Source organism: Ambystoma mexicanum, chromosome 13 (assembly GCF_040938575.1).
Source record: "Ambystoma mexicanum isolate Mex_15411 chromosome 13, UKY_AmexF1_1, whole genome shotgun sequence".
Lineage (NCBI taxonomy): Eukaryota > Metazoa > Chordata > Amphibia > Caudata > Ambystomatidae > Ambystoma > Ambystoma mexicanum.
In genome coordinates this window covers 739428761-739446727 of record NC_090938.1, presented here as the reverse complement: position 1 = coordinate 739446727, position 17967 = coordinate 739428761, and the positions used below count along the sequence as shown (strand labels likewise).

Here is a 17967-nt window from a genome sequence, read left to right as displayed (position 1 = left end):
ACCCAACTTTTAATTCTGTGGAATCAGCTCACCCCACCTTATGTGGAGTGCTGAAGGGACACAATGCATCCCTTTTCCACTTCTCCTGTAGCTTTCTAGCTACAGAGACAGGTTCATCTGAGTGGCTGGTGGAGGTTTTCTACCGATTTCTTGGTGAAAGGCTGCTGCTGCAGCTGCAGTAAGTGACACCTGGGTCACTATTACACTAAAATGGTGCCCGTTTTCTTTTTTCGCCAACTCTTGGTGACTTGTACTTTCTTGAGCCTTCTTCTACCTAGCTGGGTGGGGGAGGTCTTGATAGTTCTTTTGTCTTTGGTGGGCTTCCTTGTGAAAGCCTGCCAAGGCTCTCAGAGTGCCGAAAGCACATGAAGTGGGGGAGGTGACCCAAACTCCCCTCGTCTTTGTCCTACAGTGTGGCGGCCTGAATCCAGTAAGAACTGGGATGCTAGCTGCCCTTCTGGATAAGCCAGCTGCCAGATTTACATGTATGGCTCGAATGGCGATTGGATGTTCCAGCTGTTTTTCCTGCATAAAGGCGAGGGTCCTGGAGCAGCAAGAGAGGGTCTACCCATGGAACCAAGAATCTGAGAAAGATGAAGGACGACGTCTGCAGCCAGCGACCTCCAAGAACTGCTGCATGACAGCTACAGCTCCAACCTCCTTTTCTGATCGACAGGGGAGATCCAGATCGGATGACTTCCTCCCCTGGACTGGTTGAACCAACCAGTCTCGAGACCATCTGCATTTTGAGCCGCCATCCCTCAAAGAGCTGTGACCGTCCTGCGCTGCAATTCCCCAATACCCTGGAACCTGGACCAATTTCCTGTGCACGGTTTCGGGTGGAACTTCTTGGTTATCCTGCTGGAACTCCAGTGACTCTTTCCTGCTCCGAGACGTCTCTCCTTCCAAGTCAGGGACCGCGAAACAGAGAAGTCTGCCTTGTGACAACTGTCACTGAACCAAAGCCGGTGTTGAGTGCCAACGAGCCAGTATCGTTAAGATATTCTGCTGGGTGTCCCATCACAAGAAGCTGGCTGTCTGCTCTTGCCAAAAGTTCGTTATTCAGCCTCCAGGCCAAGAATCCGAACAGGAGCGGCTGTCGCCTTACCTGGAGACCCGTCAGTGGCACCGTCTACTTCCGCCAAGAAAAGGTACTGCCACACTCCTAGGTACTCTGCTGTGTTAGAAAGCTCATGAAGAGTCGGATTTGAGACAGATTGGAGTGGATAACCCAACTGTGTTCTCCCTGGCCTAGGGACACTGGTCCTTTGGTCTACAATACTTCCGAGTATTTACCTGCCCTGCCCTCCCTCCCTCCCAACTAACCATTTTACTTACCTGCAACACAGATGAAACCGTCCATTTTAACATCTTGACGGCATCTGCTTTCCTTTGTTTTGCCATTCAGGGGCCCTGGTTCCCCAGTGCCTCCTCTGAGTCAAAGACCCTTATCCCCAGATAGGGTTGGACTTTTAAAGTGTAGGCTGCCTTATAGTACTTACCAGTATCTATGTTGGGTTACTTAATATTGGTTACAAGAATTGATTTGCTAAACCTGAATGCTACTCTTGACTACTTACCTGTATTCATCTAAAGTCTACCATTAATTGTCTTACTGTATATATGTGAATAAGTTTACTTACCTGGGATTCTAAAATTGGGCTTGTTGCTTTAGTATTTAAAATAACCATATTAGTATTTCTGTGTACAAATGTATTCTTGACTATAGGTGTGCCCTAAGTTTTGTACTTACCTACAGCCCTTCTCCATCCTAGACCAAGCCTGGCTGCTCGTCCATTGCTACCAAACCTTTTGGGTAGTTCAGGCCAAACCTAAGAATAGGAAACATGCACATCTAAGAGCAAGTCTTCTCTTGTCCTACCGTAGGTGATCTTTAGTAAAATTCCAACAGTCTCAGGCGAGGGGACTTTGGGGAGCTGGCTTGAGTCACTGTAGTTTTAGAAGGAGCCAACAAAGTTTCAGGTGAGTTTGCGCTTTGGTCGATGATGCACATCGATGCAGCACAGGTCCCCTGGTATTGGTGCATTGCAGGCCGTGGAGGTAGCAGCTCTTCCAGGGATGGCGTAAAATGCAGTTAGTCTTGGGGATGGTAAGGCCCACCAGTCCAAGTTCGTATTTTCTCTATCGCTTAGAAGTTGAGGTTGGGTCAGCAGCGGTTACTCAGCATGCTCTGGCGATGTCCTCCTTTGGGATTCTTCAGAATCTTCTGTTCCAGTGATCGACTCTCAGTTTCAGGACCTTGGAGTTTATCCAGAATACCATCTGAGCCCAACAATCATGAGCCCAGGCACCATTCAAACCTGGGTGGGGGGTGGGGTTGTCCAATGGGGACATCCAACCTCCCACTCTGGTTTCAGTCAACCACACTTCAAGACAACAACCAGGGGAGTTTCGGCAACCTGCTGCACTTCCTGTCCTGCCAGTCACACCTGGGGCATACCCAATTGGTCCTTAGGAAGACCATCGAAGACAAAGGAAACAGAGAATCCTCCCCCACCCAGAAAGGTAGAAGAAGACATCAGAAAGGACAGGTCATCTGGTTCAGGCAAGTAAAGCCAACATTTTGAGTAAACATGACACGTGTGTCCCCTACCGCAGCTGCAAAGACAGCCTATGACAAAAGTCCACAACAAGTCGTGCAAAAATGGACAGTGCCACCAAGAGAGGTGAGAAAAGCGATACATTGGGATCCCCTCCGCACTCCAAATAAGGTGGGATGTGCTGATCTTGCATACAGGTAGGCTAAAACCCCTTCTTTGGTAACAATGGGTTAAGCAAGGGAAAATAAATAAATACATACTAAAGTGGAATCTATAGGAGCTCTCGGCAACACTGCAAACAAAGCACTGTGTGCTGCATTAGTGAAATGTAGATGCCAGGAAAGCAGGACTCCAAAAAGAAATACCAAAAAGAGGTAAAAAGGGTTCCCAAAATCATAGTAACCACTCTCTCAGGAGAACTAGTCAAAAATCGAGTGGCCCAGCAAATATTACTGGGGGAACTCACAGGTGGATAGAGTTTCACACAAAAAGGAAAATCTACTTCAACAATCACTTCCACTTGGATTCCACATCTAAGCCGGACGCCCAAAATAGCACCGAATCTACAGGAGGGAGAAGAGGGGGATCCTCACCTAAAAACAGAAAACTCTGCAGAACAGCACAACCAAAACAGGCATCCTAGCAAGACCAGCCAGGTTTGGCAAATGCCCAGAAGAGTGGCCGTAGGACAAAGCAAAGTACCTAGATCCCTCTTTCTGACATCAAGCCTAAAGCATACACCATCTGCAGGCATAACATTATGTGGGGTGGGCCTCCTGGCGGAAAAGAGTACATCCAGTACATCTTCCAAAAGGTTCCGCTCCTTAGACCAGAGCATCTCAGCAGCTATGCTTGAAGGTTGAGGGTATGGACTTCATGATGGTGTACTCTTCTGCCCCCTCCCCAACTGGGGAAGAAGGTTCACCTTTGCTGGGAGGTGCCAGGGAGGACATATGGCCAAGTTCAGAAGTTCCAGGTACTAAGCCCTCCCCGCCCAATCCAAGGCAATCAGAATCATGGTCCGCCAGAGGCTCCTCAATCGGCTGGTAACTAGGGCGGGGACTACAGACAGTGGGAATGCACAGAGAAGATTGTAGTTCCAATCCACAATCAATGCACCCCCGAGTAACCTTTTGAGTAATTTCCCCAGAGCAGAAAAATGTGCACCTACTGTCGACGTGGGAAGAGGAGGAGATCCACTTGCAGGAACATTCCAAGGGTTGAAGATGTCTTCTAAGATCTCCTGGCTCAATTCCCATTCATGGGAAACCCAGCCAGAGAGGTGGGCTGCGAAATATCAGAATTGCGTCCCTACAACGGACAGCGACCATACACCATGAAGTTAGTTGAAGTAGTGCACCACCACTGTGTTGTCTCCTGCGTGCAGGACACATTTCCCCTGAAACGAGGGGAGGAATGCAGCTCGGGCTAACCCAAATGCTGGCAGGTCAATAAGGTTCAGGTGGAGGTTTGTCCCCATGGGGGAACGCAAATCGTGCTCACTGAGGTAGTTCAGGTGAGGCCCCTCCCCTTCACAGAGGCATCTGTGACTAGAGTCATCTGATGCCAAAATTGCTAGAGGCGCGCAACCTAAACATGGCTCGTGGCATCCACCAGAGTAAATCTTGCAACACACTATTTGAGATCTTAAGAAGATCCATCATCCTGCCCAAGAACTGAGACCATGGATAACACAATAGCCACTGGAGCGATCTCCATTTACAGCAGAGCCACCAGAAGAAGGAAAATGCAAACATGTAGGATGCCATGAGACTTGTGGATGCAGGAAGACCCAGGCCAGAAAGACTGGTTGTTTAAAATGTTTAGCATCTATTTGTGGTTTGGTATTCTGTTCTTAGGAGGAAGGGCCTTTGCAAAGCAGATGTCATGAACTGAACTGCACCAATGAACCAGAGGTGGGTAGGAATGATGGTGAAGGGTCTGGGGGGCTGCAGGGGTTATCAGGGGGATGGGGGGGACGATGGGGGCCACATCTTAAAAGGCCCTAACCTAACCTCAGATTCCATGATTCTTTAGGGACTCAGTGGCCTTAGTCCAAGAAAGATTGGCATTGTGAAAAGGCATACAGAGGAGTATTATTGAACACCTGGGGCGTACCCAATTGGTCCTTAACCAGAAATGTCACCAGAATGCAGAGCCCATGCCCATAGATTTGGCCACACAATCAGTGGTGTCCACGCAAGATCGTATTGTCAGACGAAATCTTTGAAAGCTTGGAAATCTTCCACAAAGGAGTTCAAACCTTTAATAATCCCCCGCCTCAGTGACCACACTCCATAAAACATGTGCATTTAGCCAAGGCAAATGTTGCATTGACTGAAAGTAGGACCAGACTGACGGAGGCAAAGACCTTACTGCTCATCGTATCAGGTTTTTCACTCTCCCAGTCAGGTGGGAAAAAGTAGAGGATTTCAGTCCCTGCCACGGTAGCTTGCACCACCAAGCGCTCCAGTGTGGGATGTATAGATGGGAACCTCTGCACACTGGTGTTTCTTCAACAATTCTTTATCCATGTTAGGAACCGTAGGCCCCTCCCCACTGACCTAATCTTGAACCAAGTCAGTTGTGGCAACCAAGATGGACCAATGGATACGTCCTGGCAATGAGTTGGGGTATCCGGTCCTCGTACCAGCCCAACACAAGATGGCAGGTAATGATGGCCCCTATGGGCCACATCGAAATCACAAAAAGCAAAAAACACAGAAGGAACCGTGTCTTGCAATCGGTTACCAGAGGATGACAGCAGCCCGTGACCCTAGTTCATGCTAACAAAGTTCCTGAATCCTGTAAAGACTAACAAGATTCCTTGCTTCTATCCTTCATTGTTAGGCAATTCGATCTTTATTTTCTCTTATGATTTGATTCTTTGCTACTTAGGTAACCCTGAAGCTCACTACTCTGCTCTTGCATGTCCACTTGAATTATAACATGCTCCTCTTATGTGTAAATCCTGCCTTCTGAGTGCATTAACTGGAGGAGGAATACAGATTCTGTCCCTCTGGAGGTTTGCGAGCGATTCAGGATAAGCCATATACCCTCTTTCTAGTCACTTGTCTTGGGGAGAGGGAGTACCAGCGCACGTTCTAATTTATTAGAACTGGACATATTATGTTTTCCCTACTGCAGCTCCTGAATCACATTTCCTTGGGGATACATTAAGGGACACAACCAATAAGCAGTCTCTGCCTGGAGGGGAGTGGAGTCTTTATTTGGGATTCTTATTTGGAGTAGGGTTACTCTCCCTCCTCGCTGGGACAGGTCCTTACGCCCTGGCTTCTAGGAGATTCCAGTAGAAGTCTGCAGCAACCAGACATTCCACCACAGGGATAATTTGGCTTCTGCCAGGGTGCTCCGCCTGTACCGGCATCTTTCTATCACCAACACCCTGGACATACTTTCCCCTGTCATGAGAATCCATCTGAAGCCTCCCTCCAAGTGCAAGTCTTCGTACGACTCAGCCACCCTGAAACACAAATGCGGGGTGGCTGTGAGGAAGTGGAGGGCTTTGTGTGCATCTTCTGACAAACTGGCCTGCCGCCTGCTCCATACAGACTCTGTCCTCTCCAAGAAGAGGGTTCATATCCAAGACCGCCTCTCTGCGGCCTCTAACACGGACAAACTCTTTAAAATCTGCAAGGAGATGGCGAACCCTACTGCAGTCTCCACCTCTCCTGTTCCATCCAGGCCCTCTGTATGGCTCTGGCCTCTCATTTCATTGCTAAAACTCAAGACATCTTGTCCTCTCTTTCCTCTTCCTCTCCCAGGCTCCCTTTGGCAGCCTCTTCCTCTCCTCTTCCTTCACTCTGACAACAACCGACTGTGTCTCTAGACCAGTCAGATCCATGAAAGGGTCATCCAAACAGGTGCTCCCTGCTCTTTCAGAGCCCTCAAGGACCACACTGCCACCCTTGCTCCAGCCTTGGCTGATTTCTGCAATCACCCTTTCGCAACTGGATCTTTCCCCTCTCTCTTCAAGCACTGCCTTGTGCACCCCCTCCTAAAAAGGCCTTCTGCCGACCCTACATTTCTGGCAACCTATCTCCCGATTTCTATCACCCCTTTCCTGGGCAAACTCCTGGAAACGCTGGCCATCTCCCAGCTTGCGCTCCACACTGAATCTGGTGGCTGCCTCTTCATGACCATCAGTCTGGCTTCAGAGCAGCCATGGGCATGGAAACTGCTCTCCTGAACATCTGTGATGATCTGCTCTCTAACCTCGACTCCAGCTCTACCTTGGTCCTCATCCTCCTGGACCTTTCCTCTGCTTTTAACATGGTCAATCACTCCACCCTCATCAACAGACTCCATGTAAACCTGGTGATCACGAACCAGACCCTGGCATGGCTGACCTTCCTCCTGGACCGCCCCTCCCAGGTACAACTTGGGTCATTTCTCTCCACCACCGCTTGCCACATGTGATGTCCCCCAGGGCTCCACCCCCTCACCTTGGCTCTTCAAGGTCCATCTGGACCCTTTGGCCCATCTGATCTCCTCCTTCACTTCTAACTTTCAGTGTTATGTGGCTGACACTCGGCTCTCTTTCAGGCTTCCCCAAGCCTCCTCTCCCTCCCTGCCTCCCTCGCCAATTCCTGACTGTCTATCCCAGATTCAGGATTGGTGCGCCTCCAACGATATTTACCTTAATGCCAGTAAGACTAAAGTCCTGAAGTCCTACTCATTGGGATCCCTGCTCCCACTTTCCATCACTCACTCCGGCCACCCTCCTTCGGTTCTCTACCCTTGCCTACTGCGACGCAAAAACCCTGGTGTCATCTCCGACGCCACCCTCTCCTTCGGTCCTCACATCACGGACCTTGCCAAAACAGCCCACTTCCAGCTGCACCTCCTCAGAGGTATTCTACCTTTCCTCACATTCCCCCAAAAGCTCACCATCTCCAGAGCCCTGGTTCTCTCCAGGCTGGACTACTGTAACAGCCTCTTACTCAATCTGACTACCTTTACTCTTCGCCCCCTGCAACTAATCAAGAACAGGACAGCAAGTTTTATCCTTGGCCTCAAGGCCAGGGACCGTATCTCTCCAGCCCTGAAATCTCTCCACTGGCTCCCGGTGGCTGCAAGGATCAAGATCAAGACCCTCTGCATTGTCCAAATGTCTTTCTGGGGACGGGGCCCGCACTACATCCTACTCTTGCAAAATACCTTCCATCTAGATCCCTTTGCTCAGCTACCTCCAACCTCCAACTCTGAGGGTCAGACGCTTCTCCAGGCAGAGAGTGGGGGTGTAGATTGCTCTCCTCTGCATGTGCCTCCCTCTCGAACGGCCTCCCTGCCCCTCTCAGACTTAAGCCAGACCACCTGAAGTTCAGGAAGAAGCTCAAGACCCTCCTTTTCTCTTCTGCCTTCTCCCTTTCTAACTTACCGGTCTGCTGCGCCGACTGATTGCTTGGTTCCCTCAAGTCTCACTGGGTACCAGCCTCCTCCACGACCAGTCTTCCTTGCACTGCCTCCAGGCCTACATCACACTTAGGGGCTGTAACTGTAACCCATGCAGCCCCCCTGCCTCCTGCATTTACTCAGAGCCATCTTGCCCTGATCGCAGTTTCCCTTTCCTCTCAATTGTACTTCACCTCTCTCTAACCCTTCTATTGTCGCACTTGCACAATCCAAATGACAAGGCCTAGTAGGATCGTTTCTCTTGTCCTCCCTATGTCTTCCCTCCATTGTCTTGTGGTGCCTAGAAACACTTGTGTATATAATACGTTATAAATGCATATTATATAACAGCCAAGGAAGAAGTGCCAGCAGACATCCTCACATAAAATGGCAGTAGTTTGGTTTTAAAATCCTCAGATAACTCTGGAGTAGAGAATAATTGTGGCGAACTGCAGCCATTTACTCCTTTTAAGTGTAGAGTCCTCTTGAAGAGCCTTTCACAATCATCTTGCCGCTGGAATGGGCTACTTTGTTTTGTCAAAGAGGAATGGTGATATTAACTGGATTCAGGGCCTGACCCGATCCACAATCCTCAGTTCTATGGTTGGCCTATCGACAACTATGTTGGAAAGTTGACACAAATGTGTAGGCTCCAGAAGTGGTTGATGCCAGAAGCCTTTGGGGTATAAAGCACAAGAAAGCAACACTGATGAAGGGATTATGTTCTAACAGGGATATTTCAGTCTTAAGCCCAATGACCCGACTGATCGAGCAGCCTCCCAGCTTATCACTGCTATGGCAGATTTAGGTCTTTTGCAATTAGTATCTGAACCCACTCATCAATTAGATAACTTGTTGTACCTCATCTTTTCTCAAGTCTCAGTCACTACGATAGTTCAGTTTTTTTGGTGCGACTTGGTCAGATCATTTTACAGTTCCTTTTATCTTGGAATTTGAGTGCTGTTTACTTTTGTCCCTCACCTATAGTGTGTATTAACGTAGCTGGCGCCCTATCAGTCGTGCATAGATTTGATCTTATGTCAGTAACTCATGTGCTTCTTCTCCAGTTTTAGATCTTGCTACTTAACAAAGATTTTCAATGCTACAGCTGATTCTTTGGCTCCACAGAAAAGCATTAACATTCATGGCCATCCCTCCAAGCCATGGTTTAATGAGGATCTGAAACAGCTGCACCTTAAGCACAGGCAAGCTGAGTGTAATTGGATCTCCTATTGTCTGAATGATTGGGTACTTTTAGGTCTTGCCACAACTACCTACCACAGAGCTATTCATGATGCTAAATGCAATTTCTTTACTAATCGTTTAGAAAATACTCTTAATCAACCGAAAGTTTCTCTGTCTACTCTTCTTCTTAAAATCCGACCCCTCCTTCGCAGTCACTCTGTAATTCGCTGGCCAATTTCTTTTGTCAAAAAAATCATGGATATCCAGGAAACCATCTCTCGATCGGGCTTAAAGAGGAGCAGGCTTGTATCGACAGCTGGATTTCTAACCACTCTTAGTCTTGTTTTCTCTCTTTTAGATCTACCGATATCATCCAGGACACTAACAGTATAAAGTTTGCCTCACCTGTTGATGCCATCTCCCTAAATATCTTTAAGGAGATGCCTTCTATTGCCCCTAATGTTGGCTTGGCGGCGAACTCCTCTTGTTCTTTGGGAGGGATGCCTTTTTGGCACTTAAGCATGTCTTAGCAATTCTTCTACTTAAGAAACCTTTATTGGACCCGATGATTCCAACGAACTTGCCCCATATCCCTTTCTTCCACAACGTTGTCTTGGTTCCAATCCTTTCTTACCGACCGTGTGCAGTCTCTCTTCCTGCCACCTTTTTGATCAGCTCCTGCACTTCTGACTCGTGTTCCTCAGGGCTCTGCCCTGTCCCAGATTTTATTTAACATCTACGTTCAGCCCCTAATTGCGTGCATCCACTTCCACGTCCTCCAATGCTACCCTTACTCTGATGATCCGCAAATTAATGTCAGATTAAATCTTCATTACATCATGTCTCATTTGAGTGCGTGTCTGGAGGCAGTGGGATGCTGGAGCAACAGCTGTCTCAAGATGAATGGGAAGAAATTGAGGTGATGGTTATGGTCCCGCCTTCAGGGGCTTCTCTTTGGACCTAGTCTTTCTTGCCTTCCACCATAGGCCCTCTGCCCACCCCAGTGCCTCTGGTTAAACACTTGGGCGCAAAACTATCTGCATCTTTTTCCGTGGCAGCGCAAATTGGCGCAGTCGGTCTGTCGGGTCATTTTCATCTGAAGATGCTTCAGAAAATCCTTATCTTCCATTCGGCCCGCCTGCGCGACCCTCTGGTTGCTGCCTTGTTTCCGAGTTATATGGACTACTGCAATTCCTTGTACTTTACGCAGACAGATATTTGATCAGGCCTCTTGAGATCTTACAGAACTCTGCTGCGCAGCTGGCTACGGATACTCTTTTTAGGAATCCTATTTCTCCGGTCTTCAGTTCCTTACATTGGCTCCCTGTAGCAAAGCAATTTCAATTTAAATCTTGCTGCTTAGTTCACCGAACCCTTTCTGGGGTGGGGGGCAGAATATTTACAACTTAAATTCCTCCCCTATGTTCTACGCCGCTACTTGCGCTTACAAGAGCCACACCTTTTCCAAGTCCCCAGATTTAGATACTCTCGGATTGGAGGCCAGGATATTTCTGTTGCCGTGGTCAGGCTTTGTAACGCTCTCCCTCACGGTTTACTTAGGATCATTTACTGTTCTGTCGTTCTCTGAAAACCTTACTTTTCTGAGGTTTGCTCTTCATCCCTTGTCTGGCCCTTGTTCTGCTAGCCAAGATGCCTTTGGGCGTATGTTGCGCTTTACACAATGTATAACATAACAGAACACAACGATGAAAAGGAACAGAGGTAATGGGGTGTGCTGCGCTCTGTATAGAATAAGCCCGGCATAGCTCCCGGGAACCAACGGGTTTATGGTGCCGATTCGAGCCGGCACGGTGCTGCGATATGCCTCAGCATGACTGAAAGATACCAGACGATCACCTGACTCTGGGTATATATCGGAGGTGAGCACTCTGTGGGAGAAAGCAATCCACTAGAAATCTAGTTACGATAAGATTCCTTAAATTGCGATTATCCATAAATCCAGTCTTGAATACAACATGTATCGAATCCAGGACACTGTCTTCAAGCTAGGATTAACAACTCCACCACAATCACGCAAACAGGATTTGTTGATGTTGTGGAAACTCAAGTTGCCAAAACACAGCACTTCAAACAACAGTGACATCCAAGAACCTGCGGTAATGTATACGGACACAAACTGGTATTCAGAAGGAGTTCTGGAAACCATCCTTTCACAGATTAATGCCCTCAGCAGGCAAGGACAGTCAGGATAATCGGTTCCATGTGTTAATATCCCCGCAAAAATATTGGCATACAAAAATATCGCCTTCTTTGCAGCAATATTGAACCTGCGGGGGACACCCCTGCAACCCCCCATAATTTTTTTTATGGAGCGGAGGACACCCCCACAATCTCCCGTCCCATTAACCCCATAAATTAACCCCACCAATAATAGCGCCTATGGCCTTACCCCACGACAATATATAAGGCGATATTATTGGTGGGGATAATATTCCCCGATACCAGATAATCGGTAGACTGCGCAGTCAATAGATAGCCTATTGCGCCAAGTTAAAAACTAATTTTTGTTTTAATTATTTTGCAATCTACATCAATTTAATTAGCTTTGTTGTAGGATTTCAAACAGGTCTTAGATTTTACAAATTGTATGCATAGATGGATGTGGTCAGCCACAAATGTATCTACTGGCACAGAGTGCCGACATAGCCGCTTCGATTTCCATATCTTGTTGTTCAAGCATTTGCACAAGGGTCTGCACCTATTTGTGTCTCTTGGGGGCTATACACATCTTTAACCTGTTGACAAGTCGGCAGAGTGACTGGTGGGAACATTTTTAGAAATAAACTCAGCGAAAACGTGCAAGATTGTTTTAATGAAGCCTTTAAAAATGCTTGGCTATATAGATGCATCCTAATTAGAAGAACCTAAGACAGACAGACAGACAGACAGACAGACAGACAAACACACACCATCACCCACCACCCCCTTCAGAATTGCAGCACATCGGTTATCATAAGAGGCACAAGATATAGCAAAGCAATCCAAAAGCAGCTTGAAATATGCACATCTGCCTGTTCAGAGACAAAAATCACACCAAGCTTGGTAGAAATCAACCCTTGCTCCCGCGAATCATTCCCCACCACCCCCAATCCATTGCTCCTACCCATCCTGGCCCCTCACTCACCTGCAGAGTCTTGTCGAACCAGCGGTTGCCACTGTTGGCGTAGCTGCCACCACCGTGCAGCATCTGAGCTGCCGTGCCGCTAGAGTACTTGCCCTCGGCCAACTTGAGCACTGAGGCATCTAGGCACACAGTGAAGATACTGCGCTGGATGGCACGCACCGAGTCACGATTCAGCTTGTCTACCATGTAAAGACAGACATCAGCTGGATTAATAAGCAGAGCAATAACCATTCATAACAAATACTCTTCTGGCTTCAAAGGGACACTTCAGTGAGGATGACCTGTGAGATTAGCTAGCTTAATAAAACTCTGCTCCCATCAACAAAACATGGCAGAACGCCAACCATTACCTACTCCCAGCAGCCCCTCAATCACACCATCAGCAGAAAAACAACAAATTGAAAATCTGGCTACAGCGCAGCAGCACCACACAACACCGGTGAAACCTCTGATAAATAGCAATGAACCTAGAAAAAAGCTCCACCAACAAATCTCAAACCCGAGCAGCTGCACCATTTACTGTTCCAGAAATGGAACACATATCCCTCGATGCTCTCCAATACTGTAAAGCAGCACTTCATATTCCAGCAAAGGAATCACAAAGAGGCACTTCCTTCCTGACTCACAGCACCTGGAGTCTCAATGCTCACCTACCATGTAATGCAATGACGTTTGACAATGGATCGTGATGTTGATGGCAAGGTTTTCCGTTTCACCGTACCGTTGTACTGAGTGTGGTAGGTCTGATTGACCCCCGTGATCCCTGCCCTTCACCATAGTTTGTTGGCCTGGCACCAGGTGTTCGATAGGCCCAAGCACCACAATGTCCCCCCCAACCCACCCCCCCCCCCCAACTGCTGTCTGTCCCAGACACTTACTGCATTTGAGATGTTTTAGGTCTGGTCTCAAGTGTTAGGGGGCCACACCACCCCCTAACTTGGACAGTGGTGCTGTACACTAGTCTTTGGGTGTTGAATGACCCACTGCTTCTTACCCTCTGCACAGAAAGCTGTATGCACAACCATATGTGTTTAGCTATGCTCCCTATGGTTCCATGGCATGTTATAGGCCGATCCTCAGATGTTGGGCGGCTATACCAAGGGGTGTGCCTACAATGCTCAGATGAACCAGGGCAACAGTGTCCACCTTCGTGTCCTGCCTTACCCCTCATCAAGGTGCTGTAGGCCTCTCCCCACGTGTGCCGATGGTCACTGGTCAGCACCCCAAGGGGTTCCTTGTCGGTTTTCCAGGAGTTATTGCGAATCTGCAGAAGCTGAAGCTGGATCTGATCGACGGTGAGTGGCGTTCCATCACTGTTATACACGTCCAGCTGGAAAAACTGTGCCAAAGCATCAACAAAAAATAAAAAGGAGCTTAGCGGTCTCCAGACTTCTACAAACACAAACTATCAACCATCAACAAGCATTGGTAAAGCCAAATGTTATGGCTTTTGTGTAGGCATAATGGTGCTACCTGGCCAGATGGCAACAGCTGGAAAATGGTGGGAGTATCTAGGCATACAATAGCAGACTCTGGTAAATGCCTACAGAGTAACTATGCACAAGCCAAAATGGTTGGCTTTGTCAATCCATATAAACAGGACTTCAAATATGCAGACACACATACTGCTTACAAATTAAATGGCCGAAGGCACAATTGATAGATATTTATTACACTAGTAAAGGCATGCAATATTGATTTTGCAGTGGTATAACAACCTGCTATCAAGGTGGCGGTGTACCACGGTTATCACGGTATTGAACAAGTATTTAAAACCCCTCCACCCCCCAAGGTAACAGCATGATGGAAAAAATTGCTCTACAATGTCACACATTCTGTGAGAAACACAAATCACCAAGTTTTTGCTAAGGATGCATTCACTCTACGTTTACTTTGTTTTGACTGCATTGGATAAGGCCTGCTAGACACAAAAAGGTTTCTATATTTTGAGGTCCCAATTATAAAAAGAGTATGGTAAATGTGATTATGTTGCAGTGGATTCCTGCGCGGGGACCAGTGCTTTTTTAGTGCTACTCCTTTTAGATCAAGGTAAACAGTAGCAAGTGTTTATTACAAAGTGAGAATGCCTCTTTACCAGCACTGATTGGTCGATCACCCCGCTGACGCATTATTGGAGTAGCTTCTTCTCCCCGGCAGTGTACTACAGCTTTGAGCGCTATAAATAAAGGATGTCCGTATTAACTCATTTGAGAGCGACTTTGTCTGAGGGACAGTATAGAAATGTAAGGGAACAGACCAGTGGCTTTCCTTAAACAATATGTTTTTTCTCTGGCATCCTCTCTGGAGGGCATATGGGATCCTGGCCAAGCAACATCTTTCTGTAGAAAAGCACAAGTCTGCACCTCAGCGACTCCTTCAACCTGCCAGTGCCGATTGCTTACCCTTTCTTCTCATACATAGAAAAGCCCAGAAATGTTGTGCGTTCAAGATCACAATTGCTGCAGTTAAGCATCATGCAGCACCAAGTAACACATTTTTTCATCATTTTGCTGTAAAAAAAAAAAAAAAAAAAAAGGAGAGGCCCGAGACGTATTGCACACCTGCCTAGATCAACTATTAAATTGGAGTAGGCATGTTTTGGGCGCTTCCTTCAATTAAAGGTGCATTACATTAATATACCACATTATTTATTAGGCACAGCCATAGAGGCCCAGAGGCATACAGCGCTGAAGAATCAGTAGCTGGGAGTTAAAATAGCAGGTCTACACACCTGTCCTTATTTGAATCGGTGCAAATGCCTCCAGAGTTGGGCAACTTCTCAGATGAGAAGGCAGGGCATTCCATTTTACTGGGGCAATCGCCCAAAAGGCGCCCCTTCTTACTAGTTCCAATGATGTTCTCGGAATGTGCAGGTTTTCTTCCATCATTTGAGCGCAAGGCGCGAACCACCAGTTTATTTTTTTAATCTTTTAGAAATATAAGCGAAAAAAGATCCATTAAGAGACTTATGGAGGTGATAGTGAGCAGCCTAAACTCTATCCTCCCCACAATGGGAAGCCAATGAAGTTTTCTTCTCACCTCCGACACATGAGCGAACCTACGTAAACCCTTGACCGTTCTGATGGTGCTATTCTGCACCACTTTAGTCTGGCAATTTCAGTTTTACCTACTCCTATGAGGAGGGAGCTGCAATAATCAATTTTCGCTGAGATGATAGCTTGCGCAATCGTTCGCAGCCTTTCTGGGATAGAAATGGACGAATGTGTGAAAGCAGCCCAATATGGTAGGCCGATGCTGGGTCTAGGCTGCTGACCTGAGCAGACATACTCCCGGCCTGTTCAAGTGTCACTCCTAAGATTTTTATCTTTTCCTTCGTCGGGATGTCCTGATCCGCTATGCGGAATGTGTTATACTCCGAGTCCAGTTTAGCAAGTCTAGGTTTAGAGCCAAAAATCATAAACTCTTCTTGCCATGATTCAAGGTCATCCCGTTCATGTCCATCCACTCCTGTAGGAGGTCATATACCTCAGACACTGCTATGGCGTCCTTCTCATAGATGCCTTTTAAGGGGATGAGACATTGCGAATCGTCAGCGTAGTTTGAGAAGCAAATCTTTTTGCCTTCTAGCATGTGAAAGAAAGGTACTGTAAAGAAGTTGTGAAGGACCGGTGAGAGCGAGGCCCCTTGCGGAACACCATAACTAACTAAAAAAACAAGGTCCGCTTTTGCCGGCTTACTACAGACCTGAATGGTCCTCATCCCTACGAAAGACTGAATCCAGTCCCTTGGTTGCTCACTAAAGTTCGCTACCTTCTGGATTCTCTCCAAGAGGAGGGTGTAGGCCACCAAATCAAATGCCGATGATAAATCGAAGCATTTGATTTGCTGTCATTCATGTTAGTCATGTTAGATTTTAATTTGAGTAAAGCAGATTCATTGCTGAAACCTGGACGAAAACCTGATGGCCTTCATTCAGGATGGAGTGTTCTTTTATGTGACAGAGGAGTTGCTTGTATGCCACTCTATCCAATATGTTGAGGACGAAGGGGGAGAGAGATGGGCCGGTAATTTGCAGAGCAAAGGGGTGATATAGGAACCCTTTAGTCTCGTGGGAACCCTCCCCTCTTTGAATGAAGCGTTCACGATTCTAGTAATGGAAATGATCGGCAAACTCAGAACAGGCCTTCATAGCCATGGCAGGAAAATGATCCCCTTTACAGGTAGACGACTTTAATTTAGCTAAGATGGTGCGAATTTCTTCTTCTGAAATGCTCCTAAAATTGAACTTGGGTATCAGAGGGTCTGTGAGCCTGTGTATTCAAGGTTTGTTCAATGCCAGTTTAAATTGTGTTGGTCTTAGTTGTCATTGCTTCTTGAATCTGAGTGCACCACGTCTTACCCTTATCAATAGCCTTCTGATATTTAGTATCAGGTTTCTCCAATTCCCTCCTCTCTTGGAACTCCATGGGACTGGAAACAAAACCTAGTGAATCCAACTGGTGCTCCTTTATAAAAGGACTAGGACATATTGCTATTTCAGCAAACCTGGAAAATTCCTGCCCCTTCCTGTAAGTGGACAGTCGACCCTTGTTTAAAGTTAGTGCCACAAAGACCAGCAGGGTTAGACGTCTGGGAAAGCCTTGCAACTTATGTCTCAACAGCTCACATTTATGATTTGAATAATTGTGGACCTGAATCAAAAAACATAGTATTTATTCACTTGTACAATAAGAAATCCAATATTTTCTATATAATTGGTAGAACACCTCAGTAACCAAGGAACTGGAGGAATACATCAATGAAATCACAGGTCCCTCAACAATTATAAACACTCCACCTACATTGTTGGAGAATTCAATGTGAAATTGGAAGTGGGTTTGTCGTCTCATTTGCAGAATTACCAGAAGGACCAAGCATGGGGCTCCCATTACCGGAACGTCGGACCCCTGGGTCTCTCCCAAATGTCACCTTTTTAATATATTTTTATTAGAAAATCGCCAAACAATGGACATCTGACTTTAGAGTACTCTGGATTAAACACCTTTTAGAGTCCAAGAGGCTTGTCATTAAGGGATTGTGTTATTGTAAAAGTACATTATGGCCAATCTGGATCGGAATTAATGTGTCCAACAGAAGGGATAGTGATCAGAATCCCTTTTGATATTCCTTACAAAATAAACAATGGGCCCAAAGTTCCAATTACAGATTATTTTGAAGTCCCTTGTAATTGATATTGGGTTCGACAAAGTGCCTTTGATAGCGAGTCTAATTAATATCAAGGTTTCATGGTGAATGAGTTCCAATATGGGGAGAAGGGTTTAAGGAATTCCCCAATTTCCGCCATGTCCACTATGTTGAACGCTTTTCAAAAATCAATCACTGCTACTTATAATGAAGCATAAGGCCAATTCTTACTCGCCATTATTTTACCCATCAGGACTGAAATAATTAACCCATTTAATGTTGTTCCTGAAACCGGTCTGGAATTTTGATAAATAAACCTCTCTCCAGAGCCCATTTTTCCAGGTGTTCTAGTACTATAGATGCAAATGTTTTACTATCTGGATCGAAAAGTGCTATTGGTCTATAGTTCATGGGGTCTGCCCATTCGCCTTTTTTTATAAATGGGGGTGATGATGGATTCCTTCCATGTTTTCAGAATATTATGTTGACTGATAATATCTTAGAGTGTAATAAATG

At 46.6% G+C, this 17967-nt stretch overlaps 1 protein-coding gene across 2 annotated transcripts in view; it reads right to left on the bottom strand.

The window, feature by feature from the left end:
* LOC138521870 (carnitine O-acetyltransferase-like) overlaps nucleotides 1-17967 on the bottom strand; it is a 136186-nt gene that overhangs the window by 20946 nt on the left and 97273 nt on the right. For both annotated transcript variants that reach the window (XM_069635021.1, XM_069635022.1), the window contains exons 6-7: nucleotides 13471-13645; nucleotides 12307-12485 (exon numbers count right to left, since the gene is read on the bottom strand). In XM_069635021.1, the coding sequence (XP_069491122.1) occupies nucleotides 12307-12485; nucleotides 13471-13645 (354 nt within the window). The remainder of the gene's footprint in view (nucleotides 1-12306; nucleotides 12486-13470; nucleotides 13646-17967) is intronic.